Here is a 21,588-nt window from a genome sequence, read left to right as displayed (position 1 = left end):
AGGGTAGATGGCACCATGCACTGAACTGAGCATGAGTAAAATAAAAAAGTTGTTTAGCTTAAACTACCTGAAAGAAAGCTGCTGCTTCTCATCCTTTAAGCATGTATTTAGTCATCCTGTACTAGTCAGTGTAATTACGGAGGCTACAGAACTAATTCCAGATAGTAATCAGTGTTGAAATGTACAATTTAGGCTTAAAAAAGAATTTATTTAAACTAGATTTTCCTGCAAGTTCAGAAAGCCCCCAATCTGATTGTCAGTTACCGCAATCAGACACTGCTCCACGCTCAGGGCTTTTTTGGTCTCCCCCGCTTGCTTTCTCATACCACGTTGGCAAGCTGCAACAAGTGAAACTCCACCCTTCCTACAGACTGGGGAGAATAAAATGCATAAACGGCGACTGCTGGCGAGTAAAATGAGGGTTTCTGTGAAGGTGCTGGTTTTCCGGACAGACGCTGGTGTGCAGCTGAGAAAGGGGCGGGATCGTTTTCAAGTAGCTTAGCTGTGATTTGCTGAATTCATAGACTTTTCCCCTTAAAATCCCAACCCTCCCCCCCTCCCCCCCCCCCTTTTTTTTTTTTTTTTTTTTTTTTTTTTTTGAGAAGTTGACTTGCGGCTGCTTCTCAGTGCGCACGTCAGCTGTAATCTGGTCCCCAGTGCCTTGCGCTGACACCATGAGTTTGGAGGCTGATGAACCCAAGGAAGGTACGGCTTTTAACTGTTTTCACAGGAGAGGAAATGTGCAGGCGCGTGCTGCCAGCGACGCTTTTGTAAGCGCGGAGGAGAGTTTCTGCTCTCTTTAGCTTTGGGGTATTCGAAGGGGAGGGGAAAATCCCTCGGCAAAACCATCCGAAGTCCTGCCGATTCTGCTGCATATGAAACGACCGAAGTATTGGCGCCCAGGGACGTCTGTCTGTCTTGGCAATAGTAATTTAGTAAATTAGTGAAGTACTGGTAAATGGAAGAAACGGTGTTTCAAAGCACTGGTAGTAGAATATCGAAAGAGGAAGATTTTTTTTTTTTTTTTTTTTAGTTTGGAAGCACTGTATTTTTCAGCAGAAGAGGAAGTTGCATGGGGGAGAAGTGAAAGGTCGTTATTTTGGGAATAAGCTTCATGCCGCTTACTTCCCTGTCCAAACGAGTGTACGTGCATGCGTGTGCATGCACACGTGTGCGTGTGTTAAAGCTCGGAGGAGTGTGCCAAAGCTCCAGGGTTTCATTTACTGCTTCTAGAGTGGAACGTGTGGAGGAGCTGGCAGTGCTCCAAGAAAAATACAATTACTCACTAGTGTTGATTGGGAGGGGGTGCAAGCCAGAGTAGGACAGTAGGGAGCAAGCGGGGGAGGAGGAGGGCAATTTCCTGAAAGTGCCTATATACAAAAGAGCATTTGTACAGGGCAGTAGTGGGGTTATACGCTGGATTTCTTAGAACAGAGTTGACGTTTCATGGTTACGAATAGTCCTTAGGGAGACTCAAACTTACAGAGATCCAGTATGGCTCAGAAAAATAATTAGAAAAACCACAAGAGATAAGCAAGCAGTAAGGCAACCTAAGCATTTTGTATTTGGTGAAAACAAGAAATTTTCAGAATATTTCAGATGGTTTTCACCCCACACTCTGTACAATTTGCCCCACTTGAAGAATAGCATTACCAGGGACCTCTCTCTGCTTACTTGCGTGAAAGAGTATTTTGCTGATTTGCAAAAAAGTCAGCTGGGACTGAATCAAATTTATTGCTAATAATGCTGTTAGAACCTGGTTGGTAATGAAGCACAATAGCCTATCTTTGGAAAAGAACTACAACGATGCTCTCTGTTTTCTTCTTTCTTCTCATAAAATGAACAGATGAACTAAAAGGCAGCTTTTCTTTTTCTTCCAAGAAGATTCTGTAGGACAGACTTACTGAAAAGCAGAACTGAAAAAAATATTTCTCTATAGGAACTGTTTGAAAAAGAGAATATGTGAATAAGAATATGGCAATGTCAGCATTCTCCCTCAGTTTTACAGCAGGAGAGACCAGCATGCATGCCACAGCATGAAAGATCCTCTGGTTTACATACAGGAAGCTACGGACAATTTTACCAAGTTTGCTACATTTGAAATGTAAATTTTCTTGTTTAAAGAAACCTCTTACCTCATTAGATGACTCTTAAAATCCTCTGAAAATATTTTTGCCTTTCTGTGGATTTGTTTTGATTTTTGAGATGCCAGGATCTTCATGCTGAAAAAAGCATTTGGAGCAGGTGGCTGAGACAGGAAAGAAAGGGTAGCTTTTTGGTTAGTTATTTTTAGCTGGGAAAATATTTGGGTTTTGCTGTCCTGTGATTTTAATAAGATTAGAATGGAAGATAAAAACAGTAGGCATTGCAGGAAGATGAGGTACAGATATCACTGAGAAGGTTTTCCAGTCAGTCTGTAAATGTATTCCTGCTAATATACTCCCATCTGTAAAGGAGTAATTTAGAACATGCATGAGAAAAGGGGCTTTAGTGTGTGTGAATAAAGACTGGGATTAACAGGTGAATATGTAGAACTGCGGCTTTTACACTACTTTGCCTAGTCTGATTGAACATGGCATGAAAGATCACTGATCAAAATACTGAAAAATACAGTCAAATACCTGTGGATTTGTAGTGGTCCAGTGCACATGGTATAATAGAGGCATTCAGAGTCTTTCAACTAACTAGCTCTGTTTCATCAAGAAACGATGGTTTTTGCATAAATAAAATTGATGCTTCACAATTTCAAATTGAATTTGGGGCTCACGCTTTTGACATTGACGATATATAATCTTTTAAGTGGTTTGGTTACCAAAGGGCGGGTCGTTGATTCTTCCTTTAGGTGCAAGTCTGAATGTCACTCTCTGACTTACCCAAAAATTATGAGGCCTAGCCAGGGAATCGGTAGGTAAAGGTATGTGACTGATTATGGAAGGGCTAGAGGGTACATTTGGACACTTACAAAGTTATTTTACCAAATTCTGTACATTTCAAGGGTAAAGCTAGCAACGAAAGCATAGTGGTTAATCTGCTACATGCTAAAAAGTGAAAGGAGGAAAAAGCTACAGGAAAAATGTTATTTTAATGTTGTTTGTAAGCAAAGGCAGAACTTTTCTATTTTCCTTAAAGCAGAGATGCTCAGGTGGCCAGGGAAGCGTCACTGGCCAGGAGCGAGTGGAGGGATATACAAGGAACTCTGAAATTCAGTTGCAGCTTCCAGGAGTGACTCTTGGACCATGTGTTGGAAGATCAGCCTGAATGAAAAGGAAGGTTGAGGGCACAGTAATAGCATCAAACATCGTGTATGTTCTGAGAATGATCTGATGCTGAAGCGAGCAATACTTCACTTCCAGGTACTTTATACAAGTGAATTGCAGCATGTGGAGAACATTGGGACGTCTATAAAAGTGGATTTAATGGGTTAATACGGATTATTTTTTAAAATCTGCATAACAAGGTCAAAGACCATAGGTTATACTACTGTAAAAATGAACTATACCCATTGTTACATTGAAACCTAAAATCAGAGTGAATTTGGGATGGCTAACTCCTGAAGATTTTCTTTTCTATAATTAATCGAATAAAGGTAGCATCTTTGACCTCAAGTCAAATACTATTTTTTAGCAGGAACTGTGAGTAAAAAGACATTGCTAGAAGACGATCATTACTTCACTGTATTTTGTACAAATTGCTGGATATGGGGTATGCAGCAGTGTATCTGGGCTTTTCAGCTTCTGCCTTTGATCTCTGCATGGTCCATATTAGAATGGTAACATGAAACTCTTTTTATTCTCCTGTCATGCTGCTTAGTAATATTAGAACAATCTTTGTATTCGTCTGTATACCACAATGCTGTGGTAAATATGTGTGTGTGTGTTGGTGTGTGTATGGCATCAATCTGTATTGCATTTACAGATTCCAACCACTGTCATGATATAAATAAGCCTGGCACATTTTCTTGTAGTTACTTTTGCCCTGGATGAAAGAAAGAGCATGGTAAAGTCAAGAAAAAGACTGTAGCATTTAACTGTATGGCATCATTTCAATCTGGTGTTGCATGGTGGCATGTTGTTTACCAAGGAAGGTAAAAAAAGGTTTCATGCTGTTGTTTGACTTAATTCCTTTCTGCGATCTGAAGGAAATGTTCTTAATGCTGTCATATTAAAAATATATATCATGAATATCCTTTTTAAATACATGCCAATACCGGTTAAAATTACTGTGGTGTTAATGTATTCCTTACACAGTATTTCTTCCATAGGAGGAAATAGCAATTTATGTAAAACTTCAGAAAACTTCTGCTTCGTTCTACAGGTTTTATGTTGTATATTTAGAAAACAACAGGAGATAAATCTAATGTCTTAAAGGAAAAGTAATAACAGATATCAGAGTGAATGTAATACATAGCCTATGAAATGATGGATATTGTATTCCAAATTCTGAAGCAGTGAGAGCCTGCACTGCATCTTTATCGTACTTAGTTTTAAGTACCACACTTCATGGGAGAGAGATCTCTCTGCATTCCTACAAGTGCTCAGAGCTTTTTTAGAAACAATTAGGATTTTTTTAATCCAAGTGAGATTACTGAGGAACGAGCTCACCTGTTTCCCTTTTAGAGCTCAGAACAGAGACACAGGGATTATAAAATCACAGAGCACTCACTGTTTTGAGAAGTCAGTACTCCCTCCTGTAAGTAGTCATGGATTTGCATTGACATTTTGCAGTCATCTCTCGTGTTTTCCAGGGTAGTTTTCCAGGGTAGAATCATGTTCATTTAGATAACAAATTGTCTGCTCTTGTGTTCCTACAGGCCGCTTACTCCATCCAAAACATTGATGGGAATCTGTAATGTATGATTCTGCATCCCACTATCTCCAAAATCAGCATTTGTTAGAACCTTTTATGCTTTTATGACAGCGAATGGGGGGGCTCCAAACTGTGCAAGTAGAGCGTTATCTATCCATAAATGCAGTATGTACCAGGTGATGACAGTCCCATTTCATGTTAACTTTTGAAGTTACGGACTGCGGTGGGTGTCAGCATCTTTTCCCAATTGGCAAGTGATAGGACAAGAGGAAACAGCTTCAAGTTGTGCCAGGGGAAGTTTAGATTGGATATCAGGAAAAATTTCTTCACTGAAGGGGTTCTCAAGCACTGGAACAGGCTGCCCAGGGAAGTGGTTGAGTCACCATCCCTGGAGGTATTTAAAAGGCCTGTAGATGTGGTGCTTAGAGACATGGTTTAGTGGTGGACTTGGCAGTGTTTGGTTTACGGTTGGACTCAATATGATCTTAAAAGTCTTTTCCAACCTAAGTGATTCTATGATTCTATAATTAGAACAAACTGCATGAAAACCATAGGGTTAAACAGAAATGGGATGTCTGAGTGTACCAAATCTGAATGGTTTTGTGTGAATTGTAGTAGCTTTGACAGCTGCCGAAGTTAGAGATTGTCCCCTTCTCTTTTGTGGAGTTCATTTTTCCATACGAAGCCACAGGGAAGCAGCACGGACAATTAGTACTTACCCCCACATATTAGACACACCTTCTGCTCTCACTCCAAAGACTACAAAATGTGGGCTTCCTTTGTTTCACCTGCTCTTTGCCTACCCTCCCTTGTCAAAACAACAATCTCCATAAAACGTTAAGGCCAGTGAAACAGGGGCTTTTTGTTGAGAGTAGTCTGAAAAGTTCAGTTCAGGAGCAGGAAGAATCATCTGGCCCCAATGGATATGTCAGAGATCAAGATTAATCAATTTGAGGATTTTTTTGTTCCAGAGATAACTTGCCTGCTGCCGATGAAGAGAATTAAAAGATTACTGGGGTCATACATATCATGTACGCAGCTCTATAAATCAGAGCAACGCTTAACAATTTGGCACTTCATGTAATCTCTTCTACAGATTATTATAATTCAAGATTAATAGGACAAGCTAAAGGCAAAATGTATCATTTTAGTACAGGAAAGAATGAAAAAAGGAAGTAAGCTTATGAGAAATTAGAAAGAATTATTACTAACCAGACACTGTAATACTGTATCACGTATGCATGGGGAAAGCATTGCCGGAGGTGCAAATAGTGAGGGTGGAAGGAAAATAAAGACGCTAACACCGTAATGAAGAAGGAGCAATGGGAAATTGGGAGGAAATAAGACCACAGTACACAGGCAAGTCAGAACTGCTAGATTTTTTTAATGTAGTTTGGAGGATTGTACGTTTAATGAAGCAAGATACAGGAAACTGATAAAGGGCTTTGAGGACAGGAGTACAACTGCTGTGGTTTGTAGTACAGCTGCTGCAGCTCCATCTAGATGTGTGCACTTGAATCTCTCAGTAAGAGCACTGACTTAAGGCTGTTAAACTGTAATACTCAGGAAGCAGCTCTGCATCTCTCCCCTCAAAAATCGAAACAATGGTTGGTTTTATTTTCCCGGTCAAATCAGGGTAACCTTTAAGATAACATATCTGTGAATGGATTAAGTGGCCACTCTAGTTGCTTCTTTCACAGGCTCAGAATTGAATGGGTTGAATGGTGTTTTTTCTGGTATACCATGTTTGGAAGTCCATATGGAGTAGTTATCTTATGCAGAACACTTTGTACCCCACGTATTTAGCAGTCTCTCCCTTGTGCAGTTGGAGCAGATGAGGAAGCTAATTTGGTAATTTGAGCAGAGGCCACAGGATAAGCACTAGCTGTAGCTGGTAGGTTACTTCAGAGAATCACTGAAACTTAACAGGTTAATCATTTAGCTGTCATTGTTGGGTTGAATGCTAGATTGCTTTGAGAAAATTCTGTTAATATAATTATGCAATCAAATCTTTTAATCCATAGCAAACTGCAAGACTCACGTGTTTAATTTCAAATAAGATACAGTCCCTTGAGCTATCTGGTCGATAGAGAGAATCATAGATTAACTGAGGCTGGAGGGAACTTCTGGAGGTCATGGGCTGCAACCTTCCACTTGAGGCAGAGCCAGTTTTGAAGTTGGACCCAAATTCAAAGTTCAGTGATGTTGCTTAGGCTTTTTCCAGTCAAGTTGATAGTGTCTTCCAAGAGTGGTGGTCCCATAGCTTCTCTAAGCAACATATTCCAATATTTGACCACCCTTGCTATGAAGGTGGCCATTCCTAATGACAATTCCCCTTGCTGCTGCCTGTGTCTGTTGCCCCTTGTTCTTTTGCTGTGTATCCTCAAAAAGAGCCTGGCTCTGCCTTCTCTGTAACTGTTCAGTAACAAGTTAGATGTACTGCTTAGGTCCACTATTAGACTTCAGGGTGAACAAACCTAGTGCTCTCAGCCTGTCCTCTGTATCATGCACTCCAGCTCCCTAACCATCTTGGTGGCTGTCTGCTGGACTGGATTCAGTTTGTCAGCTCCTCCTTTGGGGAGAGACTGGGGAGTCCAAAACTGAACACAGTACTCCACATATGGGAAGATAGTACTTTGTTTTCAAGTTCTACCAGTCTTTCCATCTTACAGATTGATTGTTGTGCTGGAGACTTAGTTTCCCCTTCTTCCTTCCATTTATCTGTTGACGACAGCATTTGCTATATCATAGTACTTCTTAGACCCTTGGGTGATTTTCTTTGAGGAATTTGCAAACTACGCACTGTCATAAATGAGGCGGAGGTTAGAGATCAGGGAGGAAAAGTCAGTTCATCTCTGGAGAATGAAAAGAAGTATCTGGCTATGGGAAGGGCCTTGCACCTACATTCAGAAAGGCTGTATTCTTTATCAGTATTATTTCTAAGTATGGCAACAGGCTAAATGAATGGCTTCTAAGAATAATGATTGTTTTTTAATACACGTGCCAAGGATAACATAAGGAAAATGTAACCCTCAAATACTAATTGTAATTTGTAACTTTTATTCAAAAGCACACATCATTCTTTCCATCAGTAACGATTTATCATTTGGTCAAATCTTCTGTTAAATGTGACAGTTTCATAAGGGTTCTTGAATACTGCTTTTTGAGAAGCAAATTGCTTCCCCTCCCTCCTCTCTCCTCAGGCATTTACAGTCTATAAACCCATTTGGGTAATAAATAAAGCAAAAGAAAACTATATTGCAGGTGTTATTTCAATCTTCTGGACTGATTTGTTTTTTTGGTTACAGTTTGATTACAAAATGTGGCAAGAGGAGAACATTTCATTAAGAGGTGTGAAAGAGCTACTGATTTTTGCTACTTTATGAAACAACTTCTGTTTTTCTTTTTCCGTACATCACACTTAATAGAAGAAGTAGTAAGCTAAAAACAGTTTCACTTAAAGCCAAAATTACTTTTTTTCATGTTTAAAGATTATTTTTTCATGTTTACATATTGGGTAGATACTTCATAGATACAGTAGTAGTACTGGTGGTAGTAACAGTTGCTGTATATGACTTTGTAAGAAATTTGAGTGCTTAAACTGATTGTTTCTGCATTAATAAATAGCACCAATCTGAACATTAGTCTTATATGTATAGATATTAAAATTTTTTTTGTACTGTGGGAAATCTGGACGTTACAGATTTTCAGGCTTTCTCTGTCTGCATCAGTAGATTTGTCGAGTTACTTGTGTTTTTTAATGGTAGGTGTACGCTTTTGTGGATGCATCTCCATCATGACTACTGAACAGGATACACCATGGCATTAGCAATGCAAATGCAACTGCCAGCAACTTGGTTCTTTTAACCATAACGTCAACAAAAGCACAAGCCTTAAACCGGCTGTCTGTTGGGCACAGTCTTGTTTTGAGCGAGGAAGAGAAAAACTGGGAAACCCGTCCTTTGAGAGTTTCATTCTACATCCATCCTTTTGGGATGTTTTCTGATAAATTTTTTCTTCATAAGATTCCCTGCCTGGGTTGGGGTGTCGCTTGATTCAGTTTCATCAGTTGATTCCCTGTCACAGTTGTGTTTTGTGGTTTGTTTCTAGTGCTTGACTGGCTAGCAATGAGAAGTAGAGAGCCCGCACCTCTGCAGGGCATGGCGGATTCAGTCTGGGGAACTTGGGATCCAAAATCTTCACCACCGATCTGTTTCAGCAGAAGCAAAATAAGAGAATTGAATACACACTGTATGAACTACTTTATTTTTCCCTACCTTTTGCTGAATTCAGTATCAATATTTGTAACTATACAGATTAGTAATGAAAGCTCAGAGTCTGTTTTGCATAGCAATAGGGGAAACCTACATTTCAGTTTGACATACAATATACAAATGTTGGGGTGTCTGCAGAAAGTCCTGTTCTTGCTGGCAGTAATGAGAATAAATTGCAGTAAAGTGGGAACTAGCATTTCATTTATTTGAGAGCGTTTATCCTTGAACGGTTTGTAATTTGAAATCCAGGGACATACTCTGAAATGTATTTTACCTATCTATGAAGGTCAGTACTTGTAGGTTTCTCTAAGGCATTGGTAGCTGACCTGTGAATGTGATACCCTCAAGGCTTGATCCCAAAATGCTTACATTTCACTTTATACAGGAATTAATAAAGTATTGAATCAGCGCATGCATAGACAAGCTTCCACTTAATTAACTTCATCAAGGTGTGTAGGAAACTTTGACTTTGAAAAATGCAGAAATTGCATTGTTTTAAAACTTAAAGCTTTCAGGAGATCTGGTTTTGCTTTTACTATGTCTGCTTTACCAAACTATTCTACAAAGATGGTTTCATTTGTAGAAAGAAGAAAATTTTGGTTTAATATTATCAAAAGCAAGTAAATGACACTGGTGAATATTTCAGCTACTGATTCCAAGGCCTATTTTTTCCTACTTGCGAAAATAGATGAATGTTTCTGTTAACGGAAAAACATTTGTATTAAGAATATTCACTGAGAAATAGTGACTTAGACTTTACCTCAGAAGCTAACAAAGAACTTGAAACAATGAATCATGAATTTGAGCAGCTGTGAACAGAAATAGTGGATATTTCAGGAAGGGGTAAGAATAAAGTTTGGCTCTGGTGTCTGCATCTGTGATAAGATGTCTTCACCGAGTTCACAGCCTTCTCCTCAATGCTGGAGATAAGAGATTTACCAATCTGTGATGGCAGACATCACTGGCCTGGATGTATGTTTAAACTAACCTTTCTTTGAACAAACAGTTCATATTATAATCAATTGAAAGAGGTGTAAATTATGGTGGATTTAGATGTTGATCAGTCTGTGGCTTGTTATGCAATGCCATGCAGTATGGGAGGAGAGAGTAGCAGTATCACAGTGAGGCAAAGAGAAACAGTTGACATTTTTATCTCAGTGCAAAAATGTTATCTAATTTGAAATTGAGATTGATGGTTTTTATTTTCACTTGACATCTTTTCTTCTCTGGGTTCAAATCTGTATTCCCTTCTTATTATTTTTTGGGTAATAACCCTGCAAATCCCAAGGTACAGCCTTTCCTGGTGGTGGATATCCCTTCACAGCTGATCAGTGCTATTCATCATCTACTTAAAAATACCATTTGATGCCAGTGCTAAGTAAAGAAGCTGGACATTTAACTTCTACAGTAGTCGACAGCTGTAAGAAACAGTGCAGTCAATCTCCTAAGCCTTGCCCTGAGGAGTGAACTACAAAATAGATGCAGGTTTTACAGAATTACGGAACAGTTGAGGCTGAAAGGGACCTCTGGAGACTGTCTAATTTTAGTCAGTAAATATATTTGCAACATTTAAAAATAAATAGGATTGCTAGTGCTTTGCTGCGTATCAAAGTTCTGTACCCAAATGATACTGCTTCCTGACAAAAAAGAAAATGACAGTGTCACACACGTGATGTTTAACCAGAAGACTTAATTTTACAGAAGAACAAGTTGCTAACAGTATTGAAGACCTATTTTTTCTCTTATGCTTTATATTCTTCTAGGATTTAATGACACTAATGAAAGCAAAACCAAACTCTTAAGATATGTGGGGAGGTGGACCTGTTTTGACTGTCTTAATTTATGTTTGAGAGTTTAGGTGCTGTTAAGTCAAAGATTTTAAAGGGGTGAGTTTTTTTCCCAGTGTTGTGTATAGAAATACTTTGCATACTTTTTCAGCTGTTTTGAGCATTGGTTTTGAATCGGAGCTGTCAGGAATGAAGCAAACCAAGTGGAAATAAACAGGAGTCAAAGCCTCCAAAAGACAAACTGTGCATTTGGGTCTTGGGGAGCCTGTTCTGAACTGACAGCAAGAGAGTAAGGGAATGAAGGAGAGAAAATACTCTCAACCATTGATTTTGTGGCTGGAAGTTTGGGTTAAAGAGTTGTAGTATCGATACAGAGGGAAGAGGCTGTGGCTACTAAATATTGGGAGAAAATAATTACAGCTGAGGCATTGGTTTATTTTGCTCCTTGTGGAAGAGGAAAGTAAGGGAAATGCATGTTAGCCATGGCAAAGACCACTATGACCATCAAGTGTACTCCTCCATAATCACAGGTACCATGAATGATTGATGCTGAAGAGTAGACATAGCATATATTCTATGTACAGCCATGGATTTAATGACAGAAAACTTATCCTTTGTGCTATAAAACAGGAGAACAGGTAGTGAAAAATTAAGCACTGCAAAAGGGTGTCACTAGTGTCCTAGGCCTAAAGAACAGCCAGTATTTGATAGGTAAAATTCTTAGATGGCATATTTTCTTGTGTTTTACAATCTGCATTTCAACATTGATATTGAAAAAAGGATATACTAACCAGACACCTGAGCATTCCGTGCCCTGGGAATCACGACTGTTTTTTTCTGTATCTGGCCTGTAGCTGTGGCAATCGTCAGTGCCTTAGAAGTTTCTTCAGAAAGGAAAAGCCAGAAATCAAATTATGTGTGTGTGGGGCAGGTGTCATTTAGTTTCTGAGGGCAAGCAGTGGAAGATAGAAGAGTAATATATACATGAACATAATGCAAGCTAGCAATCCAGCCTTCTCAACATTTCACTGAGAGAGAGATATTGAGGGACTCTGGTCCTGCCTGCAAGAAACAGACAGGTTGGCATATGGATTGACATTGAGAAGAACAGAGAACCAGAACTAGAAATACAGGAAAAGCATTATTAACTACTTTCAAAGCCATTGTAAGATCACTCACAAGCCTTTCTGTCATTTGAACTCTCTGAAGCCTCTGCTGTGGCTTTCTTTACATGCTATTCAAAATACATGCCTTTTGCATTTTGACAGCCAGGTTGCTATCCTGGTAATTGAGTTCCCTGTTCCTCTCATGCCAGATTGCCATCTCGTCTCGACCTTCCAGTTCATTGTATTTTTGCCATATGTATCTTAAACTTCCTCTTAACTCCCCGCCCGTTCCCATCAAATTTAAGTCTCTCCAATGCATTCAAAGTTCCCCCGGGCTGCTGGTCTCAAGTACTTTTCCTTGTGCATTGAAGCCAGCAGCTCTTCCGTTGCACTCCAGGTCCTGTGCCTACAACTAAGTTTTTTTTTCCTTTTGGCAAGATGGTTGTAAGAGCAATTAGATACCACTTTTTAAACTTTAACTTTTGCTAAAACGTTCAATTGTAATGGCCAGATTATTTTACTGAAGTGCCACTTGGGTTAGGAGCTTGGCATTGTCACCTTGCTGCAGTTTGATGTGTGTTTCTAAGGCCGGACGAAAGAATACAGTACCTGTGTTTCATTTGCTTGATCAGAAGGAATGATGAAAGATACACTTTATTTCCTATGAAAAGGTTCGTGCAGTATTACTCTTCAGTGTGCGTGGACACCTGGTAGACGCAGAGGATCTTGATGTAGCCCTGAAACAGCCAACAGCTGAAATATACAGGCTGCATATTTAATACCACAGCACCTGTTGTTACATTCCAGCAAGGATAACAAATGGTGGCGAAGGAGTGAAATACCAAATTAAGTTCATGACCCTACTCTGTGTGACTGTCACTTTCTCTATTTAATATACAACATATTTTAAAATATGCTTCTTTAAGAGCAGTCACCAGAAGTTAATCTCATTTTTTTTCTTATTAAAGCTGCACTATTAATTCAAATACAGGCAGAGGCTCTAGGAAAATGGGCTTTTAAGAAGGCTTTTTAAACTTCTAAATCGGCTACAGTATATGTATCATGTGATGCACAGGGTGGCTGTGGGAAGCACAGGCACATAAAACCAGAATAACTTGTTGGCACAGACTGCTCTCATGGGACTGCAACACTCTGCAAATACATTCTTGTTGGAAATAGCATCTTTCCTTGCCACACTACCCAGCCTTAACCTCCAGGTACTTCTTTGGCGATTCTTCTCACCTCTTGATCAAAAAAGTATTTTGTCTTCTGTTTTTTCATGGTTTTTGTTTTTGCAGCTAGCAAGTGTAGCATCTTTTGCTGTTGGTCAAATTTTGGACATTTTAGTACACTAAGGCTAGCATTAAATAGCAAAATCAGGAAGCATACAACAATATTATATGCGTTTTGCAAACCTATTGACAATGACTTCCTCAGCACCATATTGAGTAAAAAAAGGTGTTCCCAATGGTGTTTGCTAGCTTTTCTTTCATCTTTCCCGTGTGCCTGCTACTCAAAGTATGCTCACTTTCAGTATGAGTATGCAGATTAGACATACTGTCCATTTCAAAAAATGCTTGATTAGCCAGATTTTTTCAAAAAGTGCTTGATTAACTGGTGCTTCAGAGTGACTTGCAGCCTCAGACCTGACTTCCAAATCCAGTAAGTCTGCTGATGCAGTATTTGCCATGCATTAGGCTTGGCTTCAGATTGGACATTTTTTCTTTTGAAGGTCTTCCAGTGTGAATGTTAAAATTAGTACACATTGCTTGACTGATTAACATTTTCATAGTATGCTCAGTTGGTAAAGATTATGGTGAGTGCGAATTTAGTACAATTTACTGTACCTATTAAGAGAACTGTAGGCAAAGGTTACTTAATGAACGAATGCTTTGTATGCATTGAAAATTTTAGTTTAAACTGTTTTCTAGTTAAAATTGGTATTAATATATAAATCTCCCTGATTAAAAACAAGGTGCCAAATAAAATACTGCTCTTCAAATAAGGACCTTGTGTACCTGAATCAAAAAAGTAGGGATGTATGTGGAAGAAACAAGTACTGTATAATGCCCTTGGTTTGTTGTTTTTTTTTCTCTCCTTCTGCACTTGGCTGTTTGCCTTCTGGGTTATCCACTGCCTGATGGTGCTTGCCCAAGCCATCTGCCCTGTTGCAGTCCTTTTCTCAACAAACTCTGTGGCTGTTCTGGTCTCTTCTCACCCCTGCCATCAGCCAGCTTAGAAGTTGCAGTCACAGTGTCTGAGGTTGAAGAGTGAAAGCTGTCAGAGTGCTGTCTGGTCTTGCATGTCTGGTACAAGCTTCAGTTCTCATCAGCTTTTGAAAAGCCAACTTGTGAACAAATGCTTGCAAATGCAGAGACTGGCCAGCATGCTGAAATGGCTGTCTGGGGACTGCTGAATTTTTGGAATGATTTCTACATTGCAAGGAATTTTATCTGTGCTTTTAAAAAGTTTAAATTTAACACACCTTTCACCCAGGAAACTTTGAAGCACTTAGATAAGAATCAAAACACTGACTCTTCTGTTTAAAAAAAAAAAAAAAAATCCACCAAAAAACGTTCTTCGAAACCATGACTCACTCACTCACTCAGATGGTTATTAAGAAGAAGCTCTAACTCATGGTGGCAGCTAGAAAAATCAGCTTACCATATTCAATTCATATTCATAGTCTGTGTTCTACCACTCATTTTTTAATCTTATTGTCACATAATAAGTGCATTGTGAAAATTGTTACAGCCCTGGTAACAGGTTTATGACTGTATTTCTGCCTGTTCTGTGCTTTAGGACTTGTTTGTTCACTGATGCTAGCTCTTGCAGTTTATCACCATTGGAGCTTTACCTTAACGGAAATCATGTTTATACTTGAAATCATATATTTATATGCCTCAGTGTATTCCTTTTTTTAATGTTTCTGGCCTTTATAATTCCTGAAAACAAGGGTAGCCCTGTAAAGACCCAGAAAGCAGAAGGCACAAGAAAAAGCAAAAATTCGGTAATTTTTTTATCCCTTGATATCTAGGCAATCTCAGGATCTTGGAGGTGCATGACTCATGGTCACATACACTCAGAGAGCATAGCGCTGTCAATCCTGCTTGATTTCAAGTTGCCTCCCTCCAGGGAAATGATGCTCTCTCACTCCAGGAGTCTGACTGAACATGCAATTCCGATGGTGTGCACAGGCTTTTAGCTGTAGCTCTCACCTGCAGTCTGTAGAGAGGCAAACACACTCGTCCACCCAGGATGCCTGGCAGGAAATTGGTTCCCACATTTCTCAAAGCTTTGTGATACAGTCTTTTAAAAGCTGCCTGAAGTGCTCAGTCGGTGCTGTCTCTTTCCTCCTAATCTCCTGTAAGTGTTCTTTGTGTCTTGCCCAAAAACCCCTGTCACTTTTGGACCTCGCACTCACCAGGTTACTACTGCAGTACATGGTGTGCCAATCACTGAGAACTGCGTCTCACGCAGCAGCGTCGTTATTAATGGCTTCACAGTCACATTTGCTCTTCGGCCGGGACGGTTGGATCAACATAGTGAGGCTAGAAATGCAACTCATGTCAGAAAGCTCAGCTCTTGATTTGCCCATGGAATTTAACACGGTTCACTGGAAGTTTTTACTGGATGCTTTTTTTCTGGTCCTTCTTTATTGCAACAAGCCTAAAAATACTCTGTGAGTCAAGTATTCAGTGTCAAAGTACACGAGATTGAATACACTAAACTTAACTGCAAGTGATGTTGAATCTACTGTTGACTGTTATCTTGTGGAAAAAACATTCTGCCTTGATTTAAGGCAGTGAAATCATCTGATTCAACTTTTTTTTCCCCCAAACACTTCTTCCTTTTTTTTCAGTTTAAATAGAGTTGAGAAATACGGTATTTGGTAATACACATTTGCCACAGTACAAAGGGAGGTATACTGGCTTCCATGTCAGGGAAAAGTCAGCATCGCAGCTGTAAGTAGTAGCCTTCTTGTACTTTTATACAAGTCTCCTGAGAGCTTGTTAACCCACCATTCTAAATTTTCACTGAAAGTTCGTATTTCCACCAGTTTTATGGAAGACGTGTAAGGTAAAATAGTTTGGGGAAAACACATCCAGAATGCTACATGTCCAATATTTACTGACTTTAACACACAAAATACTAATGTTAAACACATATACTGTTGGTTGTGAAAATTAAGACGTTTCATAGTTAATAAGCTCCCAACTTTCACAGGAGGCAGCTGTGAAATACATCCTGGCTAGCTAGTGTAATCACTCTTAAAAGATGACTACGTACAATCAACCCTAAGAAAATGAGCCTGCTTTAAGTAGTTGTCTAAATGTGGATTTCCAGGTTTATTTTTAGGTGCTCGCATCTGAAATTCTAGTCAGAGGTTTGAAAGGGGATGCTCGGATGTCCTCACGTTGGGAATTGGGGCTGGTGACACGTGCAGCCCGTGGCTGCCCCTCACCGGCACCCTGTGACCCGTGAATCAGGCATCTCTGATAGACGCAAGTACCTGCCTTTGCAGATACTGGGTTAATGTTTTAACCTCTTCTTGACACGTCCCCTGCCCTTTCGAGTCACAGGACCTTTCTTCCCCCTCCCTTTCGGCTAATTGTTCCAGTTGTCAGTTAGCAGTAACGGCTATTGGTGTTGCACTGCTTGCTCAGCGGTGCAATTTCCTTTCAGCTCTCTCTTCAAGGAAGTGAAACCACTGTGATGTATTTTTGCATTCTGGGGTGCCAAAGCAAAATGAAGCACTGCAGGCAGGAGAGAAAGGTAGCTGAGAAGAGCTGCTCTTCTGGTGAGGGGGAAAAAGCCACATTCACTCTGTGATAGCTTCTGACAGCGTTTCAAAGCGCATGATAAAGTGGGCGCTGGATTTACTGGAGTAAATAAGCCTCAGGACTGTCTTCACCTCGGGTATTTTGTCTCTTTTTCTGCTGTCAGCATTAACGATTGCAATTCCATTTGATGAGCAAGTAAGTAATAATGTTACTGTTTTTAAAGAACTATGTACGTTCGGTCTGAAGGAGCTCTATAAGCTTACTGCTTAAACTCAGTTTTATTGAAGCAATTGACTGTGAAATACGTTTTAGGTCTTTCTGGCATTGGAAATGAGGAAAAATTCTGGTTATAAAATACGAATGCTTTGCAAGTTCCTTTTTGGATTGACTGAAATACTGAAGTATGAAATTTACGTATTTAGCAATTAAATTAGAACCCATGTAATAACACTGCAAAATGAAGCTGACTTCTGGTGTATTGCAAAGTTGATAGAAAATAGGGCCGCGCTGGGTAGTCCCAAAATGTGGAGTTTTTAGAGAAATGCCATTAAGAGTTTAACACCTCTTGTAAGTGAACAAGTCCCGTTTTGCTTAGCAATGGTAATTACACACTGAGCTCCTGTCAAATGTTAAATTACATAATGCAAATTTTTTTTTGTTGAAAAACTGTAAAATTTTTAGAAAACTGCCATGTTTTCAGTTTCTTGAAATTGGTATTTTGCAGGTTTTTATGTGTAAATTGTTAGAACCATACCTGACTAACTTGCTGGAAGGAAGTTGTACGGATTTCTGTTCAATTACAGTGGAGCATTCTGTGTGATATAGTTAGCATTTTATAAGAATACCTACAGCATCCTGGGAAAGAACATTTTAAAATATGTATATATTGTATTGTGGGGGTTTTTCTCTGCAAATTTATGGAATATACTTTGAAACAGCGATTGCTATTAGTATGAACATCTATATATCTTTGCGGAGTGTCAGAAAGAAGACATCATGAGCAATTAGTAAATTGGAAGGCTTTAAGAAATACAAGTTACTGAAGAACAATCAATATTTCTGTTTTGGAGGAAAAAAGCTATCGTTCATCTGTAGATCTTTGTAAAGCATCGGCTGTTGAGTTCTACTATTTCACTACCCTTTGAAATACTTAATTAGTTTTATTCGAATGGTAACAGTTGCAGTTTTATATTTAAAAACACAAAAAGTGAACTAAATATTTTCAGTTCAGACTGACTGCTTAGCATCTTTAACATCTTTCTGTATCTTTGTGGTTGAGAAACATGTCTGTCTTGTGATCTTGAGTGCTTTGCCCAAGATAGTTAACAATGGGTTCTTTGGTTTTTTGAGTGTCCTCATGTAGTAAAGATTTTTAAAATACTTGCTCAAACACTTCATGCTTCAAAACAAAATACAGGTATACACTGAAAGTCTTAACAAGCAAACCTGCTTGAAAGTTTCCAAGATGACAAAAAAGGAGCCTGTTACTAAGTTTCTCAAAGGTAGTGTTGAAGAAAAAATACAGATTTGTGTCTCACGTGTCCTGAAGGACAAGTTCCTTTTATTTGCTGGAACCCCAGAGGCACCCTGCGTCTGAACACACCCAGCTGCCCAAATACAAACACTTAAGAGGAAACCTTTTCCAAATTCAGGGACTTACAGTTTGGCATCTGCAGAGTTCATGTTTTCATTAAAAGGAAAAAAAAAAATGTTTCCAGCCCCTGTGTTTGCAAAGCAAACCTTCCGTATGTGAAGTAAATGTAAACAGATGAAGCTTTCGTTCAGCCTGTCTGAGACTCCAGGAAAGCTGCAGCATAAGGCAGCCATCCCCCAGACTGTTCAGCCTGGAAATACGAATTCACGTGTGACTTAGTGGAGAAGGTTCTGCAAAGGGAATGTGCTGTAAATAATTGTCACTGGCAACAGAACGTGAGCAGTAACATTTCACAAAAGAAGTCTCTGAAAGAATGTTTGGGGTTTTTAAGTGTTTGAAGAAATTACAAACGAGTCATTGGGTATACTGGTGCAAGCAAGCATAGTTCTGGAGGTGGAAATCTGTTCTACGATCTACTTTATTGGTCACAGAAAGATTTCTTTATAAGGTTATGCTAGCAAGTGTTACGGCAATCCCTAGACTGTCCATTTTTGGCTATTTCTGCATTAGGTATAGGACATAGAAGTGTTAATCTATACTTGCTTTCCTTCTGAAAACTAGCATCTTCAGATTGCACCCAGACAATCTCAGTATCGTTTGCTGACAAAGGATATATGTGTTTGTCTTGTATTTTTTATACATATATATATATGTATAAAAAATAGAATACATGTGTGGGATCTGCATTCACTGATCATGTAAAATGCTAAGCAGGAAAAAGTTTACAATAGTCAACTCACTGGATTACTATCTCTAATTGAGTAGCAGTGGTAATTGTCATGATATTGGGATAGTCATGGTTTCAGATTTCATTATGATTATGAGAATCAGATCAGACTTACGACTCATCTGATCAAACAGGGCAGGTTTATTGCCTTGAAATCCTATCAATCATTTTTGAGCGAGTTCTATCTCATTTTGTGTTTTCTCAAAAGTAAAACAGTCTAAAAGAATGTAAACCTAAGGACAGCAGAGTTTTAGGGATTGAAAAGATGGGTTTTTCTGCAACTACATACGTAAGTTTGCATTATTTCTGTGACAGTTAGTAGGACTAACATAAATGGACAGGGAAATATTCCTCAACTTACTGCCCATAGTCTGTCTGTTATGAAGTACTGACTGCATACTTTTTTTTTCCCCCCAGTGGCCACAGATGTCTTCAACTCAAAAAGTCTGGCCATTCAGGCCCAGAAGAAGATCCTTGGAAAAATGGTGTCCAAATCAATAGCAACTACTTTGATCGATGATACAAGCAGTGATGTTTTAGATGAACTTTACAGAGTGACAAAAGAATATACACAAAATAAAAAGGAAGCAGAGAAAATCATCAAAAACCTCATAAAAATAGTCCTCAAATTGGCAATTCTCTACAGGAACAACCAATTTAATCAGGATGAAATAGCATTGATGGAGAAATTCAAGAAGAAAGTTCATCAGCTGGCCAAGACTGTGGTCAGTTTCCAACAGGTGGATTACACCTTTGACAGGAATTTTTTGTCCAAACTGTTAAATGATTGTAGAGAGCTACTTCATGAAATCATTCAGCGTCACCTAACAGCAAAGTCACACGGACGTGTCAACAATGTGTTTGATCACTTCTCTGATTGTGAATTTTTGGCTGCCTTGTACAATCCCTTTGGACCTTATAAACTCCATTTGCAGAAACTTTGTGATGGTGTCAACAAAATGCTAGATGAGGGGAACATATAAGTACTTGTATTAAAGTTGACTGCCTATGCATTATTTGTAGATGGAACACTGTTGATTTATGAAGGAATAAGGGAGCATGCAAAAATGTTTTTTTTACATTATGACAAATACTTCCAAAATCTCTTTATTAAATTGATTCCTTATTATGAGCTATCTGTTGCTATTCGCAGTCCATCTGGAAGAAAGACTGCACATTACTTTTTTTACTGTGCTTTGCATACAGAAACAGCTGGATAAAGACAATAAAACAGAACAGTCCAAGTAGAGTAAGAGTCTTGCAAGACAGATTTACAAAGCAAAATAACACGCTGTCAGATAATCCAAATCTTTTGTACATTTACAGAATTATTTCTAAACTATCAGAGTCCAGTAATGTTAGTAACAGGTTATCATGGTGATGGTAGCTCTATAATTTCTTTGACTTATTGACTTATTTGTAAAATATCTATTTGATTCATTTATAGTCTTTTATGCTCTCTGCACAGATCACAGCTTCCTAGTGTTGCTCTTATGAAGCATTCAGTTTTAAATAATATCAGTGATGCTGTCACGTAGAGTCTTAATGGGCTTGTTCATCTCCAGCTCAGTGGTGAAAACTTCCTGTCTGCAAGGCTACCAAGTATAGATCCTTATACACCTGCACAGATGCTTGCTTCCTTTGATTTTTATGGGGATTATTTGAGGAATAAGCTACAGTAAAATAGCCTAACTGGGGAAAAGTATTCCCTAGAAAACACTTGCAGTACCTATTTTAACTGCCTATGATAAGGTAAAACACAGTGACTTACCTGTGCAATTCCTTAAGATATTTAGAATCCTGCTAATAGGTCATAATTCTTTTTGAAAGGGTGTGAGTCAGTATATTTTATACACTAGGCTGATGTGTGTGATGTGAATTCAGAAAACTTAATCATATGAAAATAAATTCCAAGGCAATTTGCTTTATGTACAATGAAACTAGACAAGAAATTAGTTTTATCATTGCATTATATACTATTTAACTAATGGAAAACTGGCATCTTGAATAAAATTTTTTTTCCTTCTTTTCTCCCCTCCTACTTTTTGTCCTTCTTTTTCTCCCTATCTTCTCCCTGCCTTGCCCTCGGGGGATAAAAAAATGTGACTATCAAGACACTGTAATGTACTTAAAAGTGTGAAGTTAATACATTTCAAACACCCGAAGACTTTTTGTTAGGAAGCGTATAAAGAATTTGCTGTTTATTTAATTGCCAGTGTTTTTGCTGTTTGCTGTGTCCTTTTGTTTTAATGAGTAAACCAAAGAATATTTGCACTCCAAACTTTTCATGCCTTTTTTTTTTCCCTTGTTGTATTTTAAATTACAAAGAACAAACTTGGCCTGTGCCGGCAACAAAAGCATCACAGCCTCTGACATATGGGTTCAGCATTACTTGTGATTTTTAACGGAGAAAATTCAATTTTATTCATGTTTGTTTGGTCACTAGGCTT

General features: G+C 38.7%; 1 protein-coding gene across 1 annotated transcript; it reads left to right on the top strand.

The window, feature by feature from the left end:
- The first annotated feature begins 661 nt into the window (after window positions 1-661).
- TNFAIP8 (TNF alpha induced protein 8) lies at window positions 662-20,187 on the top strand. The gene is made up of 2 exons (XM_009814727.2): window positions 662-705; window positions 19,556-20,187. The coding sequence occupies exons 1-2, from the start codon at window positions 675-677 to the stop codon at window positions 20,119-20,121; spliced, it is 597 nt and encodes a 198-aa protein (XP_009813029.2). The 5' UTR covers window positions 662-674; the 3' UTR covers window positions 20,122-20,187.
- Window positions 20,188-21,588: the final 1,401 nt, after the last annotated feature.

Source organism: Gavia stellata, chromosome Z (genome assembly GCF_030936135.1).
Source record: "Gavia stellata isolate bGavSte3 chromosome Z, bGavSte3.hap2, whole genome shotgun sequence".
In the NCBI taxonomy this organism is placed as follows: domain Eukaryota; kingdom Metazoa; phylum Chordata; class Aves; order Gaviiformes; family Gaviidae; genus Gavia; species Gavia stellata.
The sequence above is the reverse complement of the archived record's forward strand: the minus strand, read 5'-3'. Positions and strand labels throughout refer to the sequence as shown.